General features: G+C 43.5%; 1 protein-coding gene across 4 annotated transcripts in view; it reads left to right on the top strand.

Moving 5' to 3' along the window:
• The first annotated feature begins 43 nt into the window (after positions 1-43).
• LOC309374045 (solute carrier family 2, facilitated glucose transporter member 5-like) overlaps positions 44-18,607 on the top strand; it is a 42,795-nt gene continuing 24,231 nt past the window's right edge. The window contains exons 1-10 of one of the 4 annotated variants that reach the window (XM_081918837.1): positions 44-61; positions 3,918-4,051; positions 5,664-5,886; positions 8,221-8,316; positions 9,191-9,342; positions 9,964-10,088; positions 10,965-11,117; positions 11,210-11,335; positions 11,968-12,155; positions 17,599-17,709. In XM_081918837.1, coding sequence (XP_081774963.1) covers positions 59-61; positions 3,918-4,051; positions 5,664-5,886; positions 8,221-8,316; positions 9,191-9,342; positions 9,964-10,088; positions 10,965-11,117; positions 11,210-11,335; positions 11,968-12,155; positions 17,599-17,709 — 1,311 coding nt within the window. In that variant the 5' untranslated portion in view covers positions 44-58. Of the gene's footprint in view, positions 62-3,913; positions 4,052-4,525; positions 4,618-5,663; positions 5,887-8,220; positions 8,317-9,190; positions 9,343-9,963; positions 10,089-10,964; positions 11,118-11,209; positions 11,336-11,967; positions 12,156-17,598; positions 17,710-18,607 lie in introns of those variants that run through there. The other 3 variants (XM_081918841.1, XM_081918838.1, XM_081918840.1) reach the window with 3 other exon arrangements.

The raw sequence follows: 18,607 nt of genomic DNA, 5'->3' as shown, positions 1-18,607 counted from the left end.
TGTTGACAGTTGGGAGCTGAGATGACCCAAGCTTTCTCCTGACAAAGGAGACTGCTCTATGGTTGTATTCTAACAATAATTTAACTTGGAACAGTTGCTGGGGCGATAGAACTAGAATTCTGTTTCCTGCTGAATCAGAAAAAAAGTCAATTGTTGTTGTTTTGTAGGCACTAGTAGGATGGTTCTGTTCAGATCTTCTGGCTTCTGGTGTTATGATTCCAACGGTTGTAGATAAAATGAAGAAAGAAAGAAAAAGAGTTTCCCAGCTCTTTCCTCTCCTCCTTCGGTATTACTGGTTTATTTTGGGCTGTTCTGTATAAACGTAGCTCTTCCCCAGGCCTATAGGACCCCCCATTAATGTTGTGATTCAACTTACATGTCCCTGCCTTCTCTAAGTGGTAGGCTGAGTCCATCATTATTCGGACTGGAGGGAAGAACATTCATAGTCACCCCCCCCCCAAAAAAAGCTGTGGAGCTGTGGTTTACCCCACAGGTCTAATTTCCAGCACCCTTAATAAACCATAGTTCCCCAGATTCTTTGGGCTCTTTTGGAGGGGTATCTTTAAAGTGATGGATCATTTTCTCTCCTCACACTAAGAAGAAGAAGAGTTTGGATTTGATATCCCACTTTATCACTAGCCGAAGGAGTCTCAAAGCGGCTAACATTCTCCTTTCCCTTCCTCCCCCACAACAAACACTCTGTGAGGTGAGTGGGGCTGAGAGACTTCAGAGAAGTGTGACTAGCCCAAGGTCACCCAGCAGCTGCAGGTGGAGGAGCGGAGACACGAACCCAGTTCACCAGATTACGAGTCTATCACACTTAACCACTACACCACACTGGCTCTCACTAGAAATTTACACATAAGCTTATAAATAACCCCCATTCCCTGACCTCTGAGTGGGCGGTTCCAGCCTTTGTGGAGTGATCCCACTGAAACACTTTACTACAGTAAATAAACTTTCTGGATTCTTTCTTCAACCTGACTCATGAGTAGTTAATGGTACTAGTGAGACAGCAGATTTGCACTGCAACACCTTCCTTTTTTCTCATAACATGCACCAACAATTCCTAAGAAATAGCTGGCTGTTGAAGCATTGCAATTAAAGAATTTAAAGTGGACGGGTGACCTTTTCCTTCAAAATTATAGGGAGCTTTACCATTTCCTTCATCTGGTGCAGGTATTTTAGTATAAACAGGACTCTCTTTGCGCACCTACACACACACACACACCACTTTTAATCATTCTACGAGACATGGAGGGAAAGAAAGAAGAAAACTAGGACATTCCAGGATCAAACCAAAAACTGGGATGACTTCTGTAATTCTGGGACTGTCCCTGTAAAATTGGGACATGGAGGGTATGGATCTGTTCCATGCTACCTAAGTCCAAAGCTTATCAGTGCTGACTACTTGAGGAGATTCTTGGTGCAATGAATAACTGGAAGTTCAGAACATAGAATGAGCAGGAAGTTCTTTCCTCTTTGAATTTATAAGTGTCTAGTTTCTGGTCCCATAAATCCCCAGCTCTCCCGATCTACCAGATCTATCATTTTGTTACTTATCCCTGGTAAATCATTCTCCCTGTCGGAAATTATTTCTTAAATGTGTGTTGGTGTCATCATTCTTTCAGGTTTAACGGCTTCCAAAGGGTATCTAGAAGTCAGACATGGAAGTCCCCCGTGAGCATGGCTGTACAGAGATACACATGAACACTGAAACATTGTGCCATGCACATGCAGCCATTCCCACATACCACAACTGCTGAAATGTTGAGAACATTTTAAAACCATTGATGGACTCTAGCTAAACCATATAGGTAAAGGTAAAGGGACCCCTGACCATTAGGTCCAGTCGTGACCGACTCTGGGGTGGCTTTATTGGCCGAGGAGCCAGTGTACAGCTTCTGGGTCATGTGGCCAGCATGACTAAGCTGCTTCTGGTGAACCAGAGCAGTGCACGGAAATGCCGTTTACCTTCCCGCCGGTAATTTATCTGCTTGCACTTTGACGTGCTTTTGAACTGCTAGAGTGGCAGGAGCAGGGACCGAGCAACGGGAGCTCAGCCCATTGTGGAGATTCAAACTGTTGACCTTCTGATCAGCAAGCCCTAGGCTCTGTGGTTTAACCCACAGCGCCACCCGCGTCCCCCTAATTAAACCTACGTCCCCCTAGCTAAACCATATATTGCCCTCTAAATACTGAAAGGAATGCAAAATGAGGGGCAAATCACAGGTCAGGACATAATATGCATACAGGAACTGGTGTTCTTCTCTTTGTCCTCTGTTCTTAATGAGAATTTGAAGCATAAGGACTTGATCAAAATATTATAAGAAGAATTAAGGTGGGCATTTCTAAATACTGGGATGATACAAAAGAGGATGAATCAAAAGAGGGTGGATTGAGGGATCCAGTGATGGGTCGAAAGAGCTTGACAAATAACTTTCCTTTAGTGGAGTAACTTGGGCACAAGCATAGAGAACAAAACACAAAAGATGACTTAGAAAAGTCAGGTGTATTTGTGCCAATATGGCTTCCATTTATTGAATAAGCAAATACTGATACTGCTCTGCCCAGATCCCCTACTTCTCAATCAAAATGCAGGAATGACCGCTCCCCACTTAAAACGAGGGGCGCCCTTTGTGTGGACGCACGCAGCCCCTAGATCTGGAGCGGCTCCAACAGCATAGGCTGGAGGTCTCTGCCTACCTCAGTCAGTTGTCCAATCCCACCTGGGGGAAGCATTGCCAAGGAGACCAGGCCAGGTAGGGGAGGGATTACCTGCCCACACAATAGAGGGAGGATCTTACCTGGGGATCCTCACTTGGCTCCAGAGCTTCTCCCACCCTACCCACCCTCAGTTAATGTCTTATTTTGCAGGTTAACTTTTCTTCACAGGTTTTGCAGGTTAACTTTTCTTCACAGGTATGCAGGCGTTGCTACGTTAAGGTCGCTGTTAAAGGGCCGGAAAGGAATTTCCCTGCATTGGCAGGTTTCACCTTTCCCGTAGCAAAACGTCACAACTTTGGTGGTATCAGGCCTTGGGCGGAATCCTTTAGTCCATCTTCCTCTTTGCGGCGGCGATACCAGGGTTCCCCGTTAAAGGGGTTTCTGAAGGGAGGCTTTGACCATATGCTGAAAGGTCGTCATTGCTCTCCCCTGCGGCGGCGGCGTAACGGGGGCGGCTATCTCTGCTTGAACATATGTTCTCCAGAGCCGGCCCATCCCCCCCACACACACACTGATGCTCCCTAGGTCCCTGGCTGGGGACTGGGGAGGGAGAACGCCCAATGCCTGAGCCAAGGTCTACCCACATTTGCAATTTAATAAAGTTGTGGCCAATTTAATCCCATAGCACGTTGTCTTGAGTCGTTATTCCACATGACGGGGGGGGGGGACCGCTCGGGATCTGGGGACTCCGCCTGTCCACGCAATAATGCTTTGGAAGAGGTAATCCTATCAATACAGATTTTCAATTAGTATTTCAAATAAATCCATCCCAGCATAAGAACTGAACTATTCTCAAAAGAGCTTCATAGTTTTAAATGTGAAATGTTCAATGGTCCATAAGATATAGTATTTGAATACAGCACTTCCAGGTGTGTTCCTGAGATTACACTGCGATTCTAACAATGACACTGGAAGATCAGTCATTATTATCCCCATGAAGGAGTTAAGGCAGGGGTCAGGGTGGGCAGGCTGAGTGAACATTAAGGCCACCTAGTGTTATTCTGGTATAGCTCGATGAGATCTGAATGGGTGCCTTCCTTATGCATCACTCACTCATTTTGCCACTATGCTATTCTTGCTTTCTCACACCAGTAATTAATCCACATTAAATAATTGTGAGAGTACGATTCTAAACCAGTCTCCTTTGTACACAGTGATTATGCATCATCTTGGTTCTCAACTGTCAACAGTTTCTTCTAGAACCTTCCAACATCCTCCCCCAATTGGCTCCCGCAGCACTGCTAAGAGTTCCATTTGGCTTATTTCAAAAGAATTTAGGGTGTGGCTCAATTATTCTTCAACTCGCTGGTAATAGAAAACGACAGTAAGTTTGAGTGTTTTTTGCCTGCTCACTCTCAAATATTTCTATCAAAACTCCCCTGCAGAGGTTGGGGTGACTACCACTAGACAGATTTCAACTCTACCCATTTCTGTGGGTCTTTATATTTTGAAGCCTGTCCCAAGAGGTCCGGATGTAGGATATGACCAGACTGTGTGTATGTCAGGGACTGGGCAGAGGAGGAATGGTGGAGACCGCCTCCTCGTCCTGACCCTTTGAGGGAGGAGGAACATGAAGACAGTATAGATTTACAACAGGGGTTTGGGGTAGGTCGCAGCTCAGAGGCAGATGAGGGTGAAAGCTGTGAAATTGTAGGAGAGCTGGAAAAACACCCAACTGGCACATTGTCATTAGAAAACATTCCAGACCCTCCATCTCCCAGAACCTGGCGAGCCTTAAAAGTAGGAGAGCAAAGAGCTCAAAGACAGAGATCATGTAGCAGCACCTGTAGGAGTAACGAAGGAGGAAGTGGGATAGATGGGGTCAACGCCATTATCCAAGATGCTGGGTTTTACAGCCTCTCTCTGTGAAGATTGAAATAAAAAAGGATGGTAAGAAACTTTTCCTTGTCTTTATGCTTTCCTGGGCCACCAGCCGGGAGCTGTGGACAGCGTCCTGACAGTGTAGCTTCATTATATATGGGGGAGAGGCTTTGGGTGGAAGCTATTTAAACCTACCCTTCCCACTTTCCAAACACTTTGCATTCTGGAGCATTTATTGGTATTCCCCTCCCTCCACCCCCAGTAGGCAGAGGAATGTGTCTGCCATGAATTGTGCATGGTTTCTATGTCTCCCCCTTTTAATTTCTGCTTGGTATTTTGGATTTGCCATTTGTTAATTTGGGGTTTTCTAGGATATTTAAGATTTCTAGGATGGCATACCCTCCAACTTCTTATGTCCCAAAATAGATTCCAGCTGTTAAGAAGGGTGCCATCCCACTTGGTGAGATGTTCACTTCTTTGAGAATACATATCCAAGTTAAGAAGAAAATGATGTAGAGGGAAGAATGCATAAAGGCCTTTCTTCACCCAGGCCTTTGGCTAATTAAACAATCTACGGACGTAATCAAGAACACTGCCAATAGCAGAACGTTAACTCTCTACAGCTTCGGACTTTGTTTAAATGTTCAAATAAGCAGTGTTCAAGCACCAAAGCAATTCATTCCCACAATATTTCAACTAACAAAAGATGTGGTGGTCGCCACTGGGGTAGTGGCAAATCAGTGTGGGAGACCCCGATAACCACCCTCCTAGGCATGTCCATAAATGTAGGCTTCTCCACTTCCCTTCCACTATACCATTGAGAGAGGGGGTCTGGGGATTAGGAAGCTTATGGAGGAGGCCAGGTCTATCAGCGACTTCTAGCCTTAATGCATAAGTGGAACAACTTCAGAGGCTGTAGAGCAGGGACATGTTGAAAGACACAAACAAAAACAGAGCCGGTCTTACACTTCCATGCCTTGATTCTAACCTGTGTGCAGATATCTGGCAGGCTGCTGCTGGAATTGCAATGCTGGTCTGATCCTCTTTTCTACTTCTTAAGTAAGTTGAAGTAGTTAATTATGTTCTGTCAACAGCACTCTCTTATTCTCTGACAGGTCAGCCATTTTCCCAGACTCTAAAAAAGAAACCATGACGAAAAAGCAGGAGGCATCCAAAGCATCAAGAAAGGCCAAAACACCCAGAACACACAAAGCACACAAAACACCCAAAGCACCCAATGAACCCAGTGAACCTAGTGAACCCAATGAATCCAAAGAACCCAGTGAACTCAGTGAACTCAGTGCACCCATTGCACCCATTGCACCAACCAGTCGTGAGGTGAGCTTGAAGGATCTGTGGAATCCGCTGAGTTTATAAAAACTGAAAACCCATGTTGTTATGTAATTGTTTCCCAAGGTTCAGAAAGGGATGTAAACCAATTGTACAATATAGCATGCAATACTTTGGGTGGCATTCAGACTTCTGGAGCAATCCAAACCCAAGCAGAGTAGCAGTAGGGCAAGATGAAGCTGCCTAGTTCCTCCATCAATGCTGGCTGGATCAGAAGGCTGGGGGAAGGAAAAAGTGTGCTCTACATTACCCCACCCTCAGGGCCGGATTTAGATTCAGTGAGGCCCTAAGCTACTGAAGGTAATGGGGCCCTTTACATGTCCAGCTGTCCTTTGTCAACAACAAACTGCTGCTGTTTTTTGAGTTGAATATATGCTATGTGGTAATTTATGGACCCTAATAGGTATCTAAAGCCATTTGCACATAACAAAATATGTATTTTATCCAAGTAATTGTTGAACTGAAATACAATTAAGCAGAAATATAATTATAATATTTATATATAGTATTATAGTAGTAAGTGGAGGTAACAGGGAACTGTATTCGTAAATAATAATATAGGCCGACTAAATAATGAAGATTAATATTTTTCTAAAGTAAATTTATAATGGGATCAAAATAAATAAATTATGTATTACAATCAGTAGGCATAAGACTCATACCCTTAGTCTATGCTGCCTGATCATCAGTCTACAAGCACTCTTTAATACAGTGGTACCTCGGGTTACATATGCTTCAGGTTACAAATGCTTCAGGTTACAGACTCCGCTAACCCAAAAATATTACCTCGGGTTAAGAACTTTGCTTCAGGTTAAGAACAGAAATCGTGCTCTGGGGGCGCAGTGGCAGCAGGAGGCCCCATTAGCTAAAGTGGTGCTTCAGGTTAAGAACAGTTTCCGGTTAAGAACGGCTCTCCGGAATGAATTAAGTACTTAACCTGAGGTACCACCGTATTAGATAACAGGTACAACAGCTTGATCTACATTCAAGTGTGCTGCACTGCAGTCTGCAGCTGCATACTACTTGTTGCCATGAGACCAGTCCCTGCAGAATGTAGGCACCCTATATATAGACATGAGCAAACTGGTGATATTTTAGGGAGCAGGCTAGCCGGCGGGGCTCATTACTTACATCATAGGAGCCTACACAACACAAAACACTGTTGCTGTATGTACCCTATTTTTTGCTCTATAAGATCCACCAGACCACAAGACGCACCTAGTTTTTGGAGGAGGAAAACAAGAAAAAAAATATTCTGAATCTCAGAAGCCAGAACAGCAAGAGGGATCGCTGTGCAGTGAAAGCAGCAATCCCTCTTGCTTTTCTGGCTTCTGTGATAGCTGCGCAGCCTGCATTTGCTCCATAAGACACACACACATTTCCCCTTACTTTTTAGAAGGTAAAAAGTGAGTCTTATAGAGCAAAAAAATACAGTAGGTTTTGTTTTATTTGTTTTTTATTCTTATATTTTGGAAATGTACATCCAGTTGTTTTTCCCTTTACATTTTTTTTTTTGGGGGGGCCAAGAGAGTGGGGCCCTAAGCTATAGCTTGTTTAGCTTATACATAAATCTGGCACTGCCCACCCTGGAGATAACTTGGGATTTGGGCATAGATGAGGCAACAGCAGCAGGGCCAGCATGGGATTCAGTGGATGCTGAACCATCTCATCCCCTTCTCACCTACACTCAGCAAGGATCCAACCAATTTTGCTTCCACCTGACCACAGTGAATGGAACGGAAAGTTCTGCAAAGGCAGGGCGAGGCTTGCAGAGAGTCAATCTGGGGTGTGGGGGTGGAGGGAGATGTGCACTTCATCTGTTTCTCCACCATGGAGGACCTTGCAAGGTTGGGTTGTAGCCTTCCTCATGCTTAGAGTAATCCGATGGGTAGACTGCAAGTACAACCAAACTTTGATTCACTTTACTATATTTAAAAGATCCTTGAGAGATAAAGGTGGTCTATAAATGTAATAAACACAAATAAATAAAATAAAATAAAATAAAATAGTAGATAATAACCATCATGATTAGCAGGAGATAGTGTAGCAATGATGATCATGTTCAGCTGGAGTAGCCAAAGTATACAAATGTTGCCATTATAAAATAATGTCTTAATGTTTCACTCTATCTTTCCATCTACAAATGTTTTAGTGATAACTGTAGTTAATCAACGGTTACTTAATATAAGTATTCTGCCCTGTACATTCTCATCACGTTTCTTCTTCTTCTTCTTCTTCTTCTTCTTCTTCTTCTTCTTCTTCTTCTTCTTCTTCTTCTTCTTCTTCTTCTTCTTCTTCTTCTTCTTCTTCTTCTTCCTGCAGGATGTCCCAATGAGGCTTATTTGGATATCAATTGCTGCCTGCTTAATTAGTGTACAATATGGATACAATATGTGGTTACTCTACACCCCTTTTGTGGTAAGATAGCCCTGTGTTTCACGTGGCTTCTTAAAGAAGGGGTTATTGTTGGCCTGGGAGACCTTTTCTCTGTTGAGCATCACATTTCTTCTGGGATACATTGACAGAGAACATAGGCTGGCACTGGTGTAGCCAGACCCCAAAGTAGGTAGGACACTGCTGCAAATCTCTCTCTCTCTCTCTCTCTCTCTCTCTCTCTCTCTCACACACACACACACACACACACACAGAGAGAGAGAGAGAGAGAGAGAGAGAGAGACTCATACAAGCTTCCTTCTTAAGTTTTCCAAAAAGAAAAGAGAGGGGATAGTCATAGTCAATTTCCCAATGCATCCTGTTTTAAAAACCAGTATATGACAAGCTACTGCTCAGTAAATAAAAGTAGAATATAGAAGGCAAAAAGGAGAGTGCTCCTTGCTCTTTGAGTCTAGATATTTAAAAAAGGGACATATTTTCCTATTTTCACTTGTGAAAGTGTGGACAAAACTTTTGTGATATCTCCTAGCAGGGGTGTCAACTTGAATACAATATGGTGTGGCAGGTAAGGCCCACCCCACATAATTGATCACAAGATGCAGTGCACACACACTGTTTGAATGGCAATGCCTATTAACTTGGGGAGGGGGTTCTGACCCCCTTCAATAGTCTATGGGAGGAGGGAAAGTGACCTCAGCCCCGAGGAGTTGGCCCCATGCCTCCTAGTTCTCAATGTGAGTGGGAGAGACATGCACACATTTTCTCTGGGCATCCCAGAATTGCCTGTAGATCATTGGCCATCATTCAGTTGGTCCCAGGCTCTCGCATTCTGCTGCCCCATGATCTCATGCCACATGAGCAGTCCTAATCTCAAGCATTTATTGTGCTTCTCCCTCAGCTCCTACATGACTTGTTCAACATAACAACCTTTGAAGAGATGGAAGATCCAGGTTCTCAGATGTATATTGTGGCTATCACCATTGCTTTATTTCCACTTGGAGCCATTTTTGGGACCATTCCTATTGGTTTTCTGGCCAATAGATTTGGCAGGTATTGAGATGTGACTGCTGAACGACAAGGAGAGGGAGTGGCAGGGAGAGACACAGTGAGATCCATTTAGGTCCATGGAATCATACCTGAAAATGTTTTGTCAGCTGATAAAGCTTTGTTTGAAGGTAGTCAGAACATGCCTACCAATTGCAAGATAATCCCACCAATGCGGTTTTGATCAATTTGGTTCTTAAGACATCATCTAACATACACCAGCAGATTTTCTAATATACAGCTGAGAAAGAACCCAGAAGTTAGTGGTAGAACACATGTTTACATTCAGAAGATCCCATTTTCTCTCATCATCATCCCTCAATTAAGAGATTTTATCTAGCACAGCAGAAGGTTTCTAGCTCTGGTGGAAACGTATGAGCAATGCCTCCTGATATTTATTAAGATAAAGAAAGTGTGTGAGTAATTTTACAGTGCTTGGATGTAGAAGTTTCAGGGCCTTCCATGTGTACTTGTTTCCTCCCATTACTATCAAACCCAGAACAAATTATCTATAAAGGGTTTAGGAGATTCCTCTAATCCTATAGCTCCTCTCCCCCCTTTGCTGCTTTGATGGTATCATATATTGGCATCTTCCCACCTCACTGACCCCTTTCACTTTCTTTTCAGGAGAGGAGCTATGAAGATAACGACCTTTTTGAGTCTGATCCCTCCTGTCCTCTTGGCTGTTGGTGATACCCTAGATATCCATGAATTCACAATTGCTGTACGTTTCTACACTGGGATATGCACAGGTGAGTCGAGGTCCCAGGATTAGTAGTTTGGCATAGAATTCATGTTGTTAGTTTGAGCCGAGCAGAGACACTGAGCAATAGTTTGTTTCCACAACAGAGGGAGGGTGGGCTGCCAAAGAACCAAGTAAAGCAGTATCAGTGTGTCTCATTTTCACACACATCTCCCTAATTGACTTTGGAAACCAGTGTTGTGGCTCAGATAGCTCACCAAAGATGGAGTAACTGGTAGAGGTGGAATTGAAATTCTATAGGACTGTGAGTTGGAAAATGGATTTTTGTAAAATACGAAAAGAGGAATCGCTGTGCAGAATTATTATTATTTAAATATAAGTATGTGATGTCCCAAGGCCTTGGGTTAATTGGTATACTAATTATTGTACCAACAAACACACCACCATGGAGGTTGTTTGACCATAGTTTCCATCCATCGCAGCCAATAGCTATTCCATGACAACTAGACAGAGAATTGTACATGAATTGTAGTCCACTACTATCAGTTTGGCTTGTCCTGCTACCTTAATAGTGGCCAACACTATTAGTTTGAATTAAACGATTTAATGCCATTTCTCAGAGATATACAGGCTCTGGGCAAGTTCCAACAAAAGAATATTCCCAAGTTGAGAGGCAGCTACTGAGAACACCAGTCTGTACGCCCTTGTGGGGGCCAGTTTGGTTCAGAGCTACAACTGGGTGGTGTTGCCATATCTATGGTGTGAGATGTGAAATGTCAGTGACATTTTGCAGAATTCTACAAAAGAACAGCTTGGCAACATGAGATATGACTTGCACGGCCTACTGGAGCCTCAGGGTTGTTCATACATCTTGCACATACCACATGTTCATTGTGATTTGTCTGCTTATTTATCAACTAAATAGGACTAATCTCCGTTGTTGTTCCTCTGTATCTTGGAGAGATCGCCCCTGCAAGTGTGAGAGCAGCTATCGTCATGATGCCCCAGCTATTTTATGCTTTGGGCGTCCTTGTGGGTCAGCTAATTATTTTTGAAGAATTATTTAAGATGCGAGAAGGTAATTAAGAGGAATTAATCCTTTGGCTTATACGAGATCAGATGCATGGCCACAGTTTCTCCACATTGTCACCAGTCTATCTTCTTGCACAGGTTACGTGATTGTGATGGGCATTTCTGGGGTCATGCCAATTTTTCAGATCATACTACTACCCTTCTTTCCTGAAAGTCCGAGGTATCTGTTCATTCAGAGGAAGAATGCAGAGAGTGCAAGGGAAGGTACAATACCTTGAATTGTATTGAGATTTCTGGGTGTGAGCATCATACATAGCCATGAGAACCCATCCGGCTGAAGAGTTGTATTTTTCCAAGTTGATGGAGTTGCAAACAGATTTTTTTCTGGAAACAGTTGACATGGAATGAATGCTAACCTTCTGCTAGATATCCAAAAGAGACCTTTAAGTTGTGGGAAGGGTCACATAAATTGTGGAAATTATCAGTTAAATAAATGCCTGGAAGTGGAATAAAGTACTGTCTGAATGCAGCCAAATGTGCAAAATGATTGCTGACTCCTCCCCACTACTGCCTACTGGGTTCCCCCACTCTCCAAGTTTTAGTTTCATTTGTATGTGACTTCCATTTTCTGAAAAAGGTACCTTTTCTTTTGCTTTGAATAGCTTCCTTAACTCCGTTCATTCACTACAGCGGTATCCCCTTGGCCCTGTTAGATATTATTACCAATCAGAGTTGTATATTCTAGCTGAACATTTATGCTGACCACTTCCAGACATTCTAAAGAGATTTGACCCTCTGGACTTCCCCTTTCCCGCTTCCTTCTTAACAATATCCTCATTCTTCTGAAACTCTTATTCTACTGAATTCAAATACTTTCTGCCTCTGTTCCCACACAGTACTGAAGGTGCTGAGAGGCAAGGATGATGTGGAGAATGAAATAGATGAACTCCGTCAGGAGGACCTCTTTGAGAAAGCAGAAAAGAACATGACTGCTATTAAACTGCTATCATCCCCAAACCTGAGATTTCAGGTCATCGCCACAGTTCTCTTGACGAGTGGTGCACAGCTTAATGGCATTGGTGCGGTAAGTAAGGCAATGCCCCCCCCCCTGCAAAAAATGTTTGGAGGTGGAGCCAGATAAATGAAGGCTCATAATGTTTAATGGCTGTGGCACCAATTATCACTGCTTGTCTCTAGGCACAGCAGATTATTTCTGCTCAGTGAAATACTCTGTGGGTTTTGTTGGGACTTCAATGTCCATCAGTCATAGCTAGGAGCTGCTGTCCAATAGCACCTGGAGAACCACAAGTTCTCCATCCATGCACAAGTTATAGTCAGGCTCTAGGGGAAATATGGTATTGTCTGGGAGTAAAGGTTTGACTGCTACAGAGCACTAAGATCAGTTTGGTTTAAACTTGAATCATGCAGTGGAAAAGATTATCACTGGCCTTTCTGAAATTTTGAGTGTACTACATTATTTGTGTGCCAAGACTCCATGACCTTGCAGTTCCTTAAGAGTGATTAATCAGACAAGACAACAGCATATGGTTTTATGGGATCAAATAGGCCACACCTTTTACTGGTTACAGATGTGGTTTGACATAGGCATTGGGTGAAACCAAACTATATTATATTCAACATCTTTATCAACGACCTGGATGATGGACTCAAGGGCATCCTGATCAAATTTGCAAATGACACCAAACTGGGAGGGGTGGCTAACACCCCAGAGGACAGGATCACAATTCAAAACGACCTTGACAGATTAGAGAACTGGGCCAAAACAAACAAGATGAATTTTAACAGGGAGAAATGTAAAGTATTGCACTTGAGCAAAAAAAATGAGAGGCACAAATACAAGATGGGTGACACCTGGCTTGAGAGCAGTACATGTGAAAAGGATCTAGGAATCTTGGTTGACCACAAACTTGACATGAGCCAACAGTGTGACACGGCAGCTAAAAAGGCCAATGCAATTCTGGGCTGCATCAATAGGAGTATAGCATCTAGATCAAGGGAAGTAATAGTGCCACTGTATTCTGCTCTGGTCAGACCTCACCTGGAGTACTGTGTCCAGTTCTGGGCACCACAGTTCAAGAAGGACACTGACAAACTGGAACGTGTCCAGAGGAGGGCAACCAAAATGGTCAAAGGCCTGGAAACGATGCCTTATGAGGAACGGCTAAGGGAGCTGGGCATGTTTAGCCTGGAGAAGAGGAGGTTAAGGGATGATATGATAGCCATGTTCAAATATATAAAAGGATGTCACATAGAGGAGGGAGAAAGGTTGTTTTCTGCTGCTCCAGAGAAGCGGACACGGAGCAATGGTTCCAAACTACAAGAAAGAAGATTCCACCTAAACATTAGGAAGAACTTCCTGATAGTAAGAGCTGTTCGACAGTAAAATTTGCTGCCAAGGAGTGTGGTGGAGTCTCCTTCTTTGGAGGTCTTTAAGCAGAGGCTTGACAACCATATGTCAGGAGTGCTCTGATGGTGTTTCCTGCTTGGCAGGGGGTTGGACTCGATGGCCCTTGTGGTCTCTTCCAACTCTATGATTCTATGATTCTATGATTCTATATCATGCCAGCCCAACTGCTGGGAGTGCATCTAAGGAGAAACCACCATTAGGGGAAGACCTATGACCTACATCAAACAGGGGTACCCCCCCCCAGAGTTTGGTATCCCCCCCAAGTGTGGAGGAGTAGGAGTGGTATGGCCCTAGACCTCATCTGGGCTTCAGACAGAAGCCACTCCACCTCGGCTTACCCAGAGTTCTCCTTAGCATTTACAGTTGGGGCTGAGACAAGCTTCAACCCTTACAAACATCAACCATTCACTGTAAGCAGTAACTGAGCTCTAAGTAGACCAAGAGCTGTATATGCCAACTTTCTATGATTGGGATGTTGGAAAACTTGCCCCCGCGGGAGAGGCTGGCCCCTCTCCCAGGCTCCCAGGGTTTGTTTGCCGGTGATCTACCCTGACTGACATCCCCACAATCCAGGGAGATCTTGATAGGCGACATCTCCCTGCGTAGAAGATGCACACCCCCTTCTTCCTTGCATACCAGCAGGAGAAAGAAGATAGTCAGAAAGTCTATTACATCTCGTTTATTTCTGACTGTACAAAAGAACCAAAAAACATTCCGTTCTCTCAGACTCCACCAAGCAACAGACTGAGACTTCCTTTACACAAGCAACAGGAAGGTCTCATATTACACTGAGAACAAATCCCTGTGAATCCTGTGAACTGCCGTGTACATCCTGTCCCACGGTCAGGCACATCATGTGATGTAAACATCGAGCTGCTTGTTTGCAGCTGCGTAGTACTCATATTCCAACATGAGAATCATGCAAATTCAGTTCAGTCTGTTTGAAGGAAACTCAACATGATGATGTCATGTAACATATTTCTCTTAATTAACATTCCTTGGTGAGGGTAGTTCAGGGGGAACATTCCAAGAACATCCCATTAAGCCCTTTTTACAAAGGAAGAAAACCAAGAGTCTTTACTGCTAGCAGGTGCTGTTTAATTTCCCAACTATTACAATTTCTATTTTTGTAGGGTGTTTTTTAAATTATTTTTTTCACTCCTCTAACATGTAAACAAACTGGCAGTAGACACAAATTCATCCCATGACTTGTGAATTGTCCTTCAAACTCTGAGAAAGATTCTGGAAGTAGAGGTGGAAGGCAAGCTGATGTGTGCTCCATATCTTACATACCCCTTCCTTGTGACTCAATAATATTAAATCTGGTGTAGGCAAAGAAAATGGTGGCTCTGAGTCACAGGAGTTGTTAAAGAATCCTGGCAATCTGGGAGACAATGCTAAAGTAAACACATTCACTGTGTGTGTTCCACATTCACTGAGGGAGTGAACATCTAGATTAAGGGCAGCTGAAACACAAGGTTAAATGCAGGTCATAAGAGCCCAAGAAGCAGACCAGTGGAATAATAGAATAATAAGATCAAATAATTGTAGAGTTGGGGATCAACCCGAAGGCATCCGGTCCAGCCCCATGGCTGATGGCCTTCCAACCTCTGCTTAAAAACAACCAAGGAAGGAAAGCCCACAAGCTCCCAAAGGGAGACCATTCCATTGTTGAACAGTTGGCGTAGTCACATAAGGTTTTGAGGTTGAACGGGCAAAGATCACACAGCTTTCTCTGGCTGGTGAGGAAGTGGGAACTGAGACAAGCCTTATTTGGAACCCTAATAGCATTGTGAAAGCCAATCAGGAGATCTATGAATGTGGCAGCCAGACTGCTGACTGGGAGTGGCCCCCAAGACCATATTACACCCGTCCTTAAAGACCTACATTGACTCCCAGTATGTTTCCAAGCACAATTCAAAGTGTTGGTGCTGACTTTTAAAGCCCTAAACGGCCTTGGCCCAGTATACCTGAAGGAGCGTCTCCACCCCCATCGTTCAGCCTGAACACTGAGGTGCAGAGCCAAGCAAATTCTGGCGGTTCCCTCCCTACAAGAAGTGAGGTTACAGGGAACCAGTCAGAAGGCCTTCTCAGTAGTGGCGCCCACCCTGTGGAATGCCCTCCCATGTCAAGGAAATAAACAATTATACAACTTTTAGAAGACATCTGGATGCAGTCCCCTTTAGGGAAGTTTTTAATGTTTGATATTTTATTCTGTTTTTAATCTGTTGGGAGCAGCCCAGAGTGACCGGGGAAACCCAGCCAGATGGGCGGGGTATAAATAATAAGTTGTAGTATTTGTTGTTGTAGGAGTAGTATTTGTTGTTGTCGTCAGAAAGTTCTTCCTGATATTTAGTTGGAATCTTCTTTCTTCTAACTTGAAGCCATTGGTTCGAGTCCTACCGCCCCAGAGCAGGAGAAAAGAAGCTTGTTCCCCCTTCCATGTGACAGCCGTTGAGATAATTGAAGATGGCTATCATATCTTCTCTCAGTCTCATCTTATCCTGCCTAAACATATCCAACTCATTCAACCAGTCATCATAAGGCTTGCTTTACAGACCCTTGATCATCTTAGTCGCCCTCCTCTCCACACGTTCCAGCTTGTAATATCCTTATTAAATTGTGATTCCCAGACAAGTTACTCCAGAGACTCAGATAGATTAGTAAAGAGAAAGCTTTTTATATGCGTTGTATATGCATTATAAGCAATGACAAACCTACACAGCATCTTAAAAAGCAGAGACATCACCTTGCCAACAAAGGTCCATATAGTTAAAGCTATGGTTTTCCCAGTAGTGGTGTAAGGAAGTGAGAGCTGGACCATAAAGAAGGCTGGTCGCCGAAGAATGGATGCTTTTGAATTATGGTGCTGGAGGAGACTCTTGAGAGTCCCATGGACTGCAAGAAGATCAAATCTATCCATTCTGAAGGAAATCAGTCCTGAGTGCTCACTGGAAGGACAGATCCTGAAGCTGAGGCTACAATACTTTGGCCACCTCAGGAGAAGAGAAGACTCCCTGGAAAAGACCCTGATATTGGGAAAGATGGAGGGCACAAAGATGGAGGGACAACAGAGGACAAGATGGTTGGATAGTGTTCTCGAAGCTACCAGTATGAGTTTGACCAAACTGCGGGAGTCAGTGGAAGACAGGAGTGCATGGCGTGCTCTGGTCCATGAGGTCATGAAGAGTCAGACACGACTAAATGACTAAACAACAACAAAGTCCAGCATCTTGTTCCCCACATTGGCCAACCAGATGCCTAAGGAAACCCTAAACAGGATTCTTCGGTTCCTCAATATCTTGAGTCACCACCAGTTGCTCCTTCATTTCATATTAGACTATTATTTAGATATAATCTGGATGTCTGACAGTTGACAGTTAAGTCCAGTCTCAAACGACTATAGGGTTGTGGTGCTCATCTCACTTTACTGGCCAAGGGAGCCGGCGTTTGTCCGCATACAGCTGTCAGGTCATGTGAGCAGCATGACTAAGCCACTTATGGTGAAACCAGAGCAGCGCTCAGAAACATTGTTTACCTGCCCACCAGAGCGGTACCTTTTTATCTACTTGCACTTTGACATGCTTTCGAACTGCTAGGTTGGCAGGAGCTGGGACCGAACAACGGGAGCTCACCCCGTTGCGGGGATTCGAGCCACCAACCTTCTGATTGGCAAGCCCTAGGCTCTGTGGTTTAGACCACAGCGCCACCCGCGTCCCTTACCATATATATACCACTAGTATATTTCTTTGGTTTTAACTTGGTTGTATTATGGATTTTAATATGGTGGTAAGCCGTTCAAAGGCCCAAGTTAATGGTTGGTATGCTGATAATTTAATAATATGCTGGATCAGGCTGGTGGCCTACCAGAGAGCCAATGTGGTGTAGTGGTTAAGAGCGATGGACTCATAATCTGGGGAACCGGGTTCGCGTCTCCGCTCCTCCACATGCAGCTGCTGGGTGACCTTGGGCCAGTCACACTTCTTGATGTCTCTCAGCCCCACTCACCTCACAGAGTGTTTGTTGTGGGGGAGGAAGGGAAAGGAGTAGGGAAAGGTTGACCAAGACTAGACTATTGATTATTTTTTTCTGATTTCAGGTGCACTATTATGTAGATATAATCTGGATGTCAGCAGGGGGGCAAGAAAAAATGCTCCGGTACCTTCGTATAGTATTAATTGCTTCTGGCTCAATCACAATCTTGATCACGGTAAGCCTTTTCCACTTCTTTGTCTCTTTCCTTTTGAATCTTAAAACTCACTGTTCTTCAAAGGAAATAAATTTAAGTTTCACAGTCTCCCCCCGTCCATAACAGCCCCATGAAAAATAAACATTTTTTTAAAATTATAGTATTATGAGCGTTCTCTGAACATTCTTTGTCAGAGAACCATAGTTATTTACACACAGTACCTGTATTCTAGTATGCTTTGGAAGTCATCCAAAGGGGTGAAAAATCAGCTTGAACATTTTGTGTTTGCTTGTTTGTCTGTGTTTGCATCAAAAATAATTTTGCGTATTTGTTTCTTTCATTTTGGAGGATACATTCCTATTCACTAAGTGAAACACTTGTTTTCATTCCGTTAGTGAATTTATGTGGAGGGGTAATAAGATAAAAAAGTATCCAGACAATTGAATTTCAAATCTAGACTAACTGTAGGGAGAAGCCCCTACTGCAGAAGAACCAAAGTTCTCAAAATTCCCTTAAGAAAGTCCAATTAAATTTAAATTGTCTGTGGTAAAGATATAGCCTATAAGCTGCAATTCTATACAACAGGGGAAACCAGTCTGTTGTTCTTCAGATACTGCGACTTTTTGAACAACTGAACCTTATTACTTTATTTATTTATTTATTACTGACTTACTGAACTTTCTCTACACCTTTTCCTCATCCAGCTGGCTGGAGCTTAAATCCTTAAGATTTAGAGAGTACCATGTTGGCTAAATGTGCAAACTCAAAGGCACATCATGCTTCAATAGCTGTTGTTTATATGTGGATTCCTCCATAGTGAAGGGTATCTTCATTCAGATATGACCGAGAACTATCATTCCTTAGGGACACGTATTTTTAGTAGTTGCTGGTCTCATCAGTCAACCTCACACATGGCAGG

Source organism: Podarcis melisellensis (genome assembly GCF_964234715.1).
Source record: "Podarcis melisellensis genome assembly, chromosome: 7".
NCBI lineage: Eukaryota > Metazoa > Chordata > Lepidosauria > Squamata > Lacertidae > Podarcis > Podarcis melisellensis.
The sequence above is the reverse complement of the archived record's forward strand: the minus strand, read 5'-3'. Positions and strand labels throughout refer to the sequence as shown.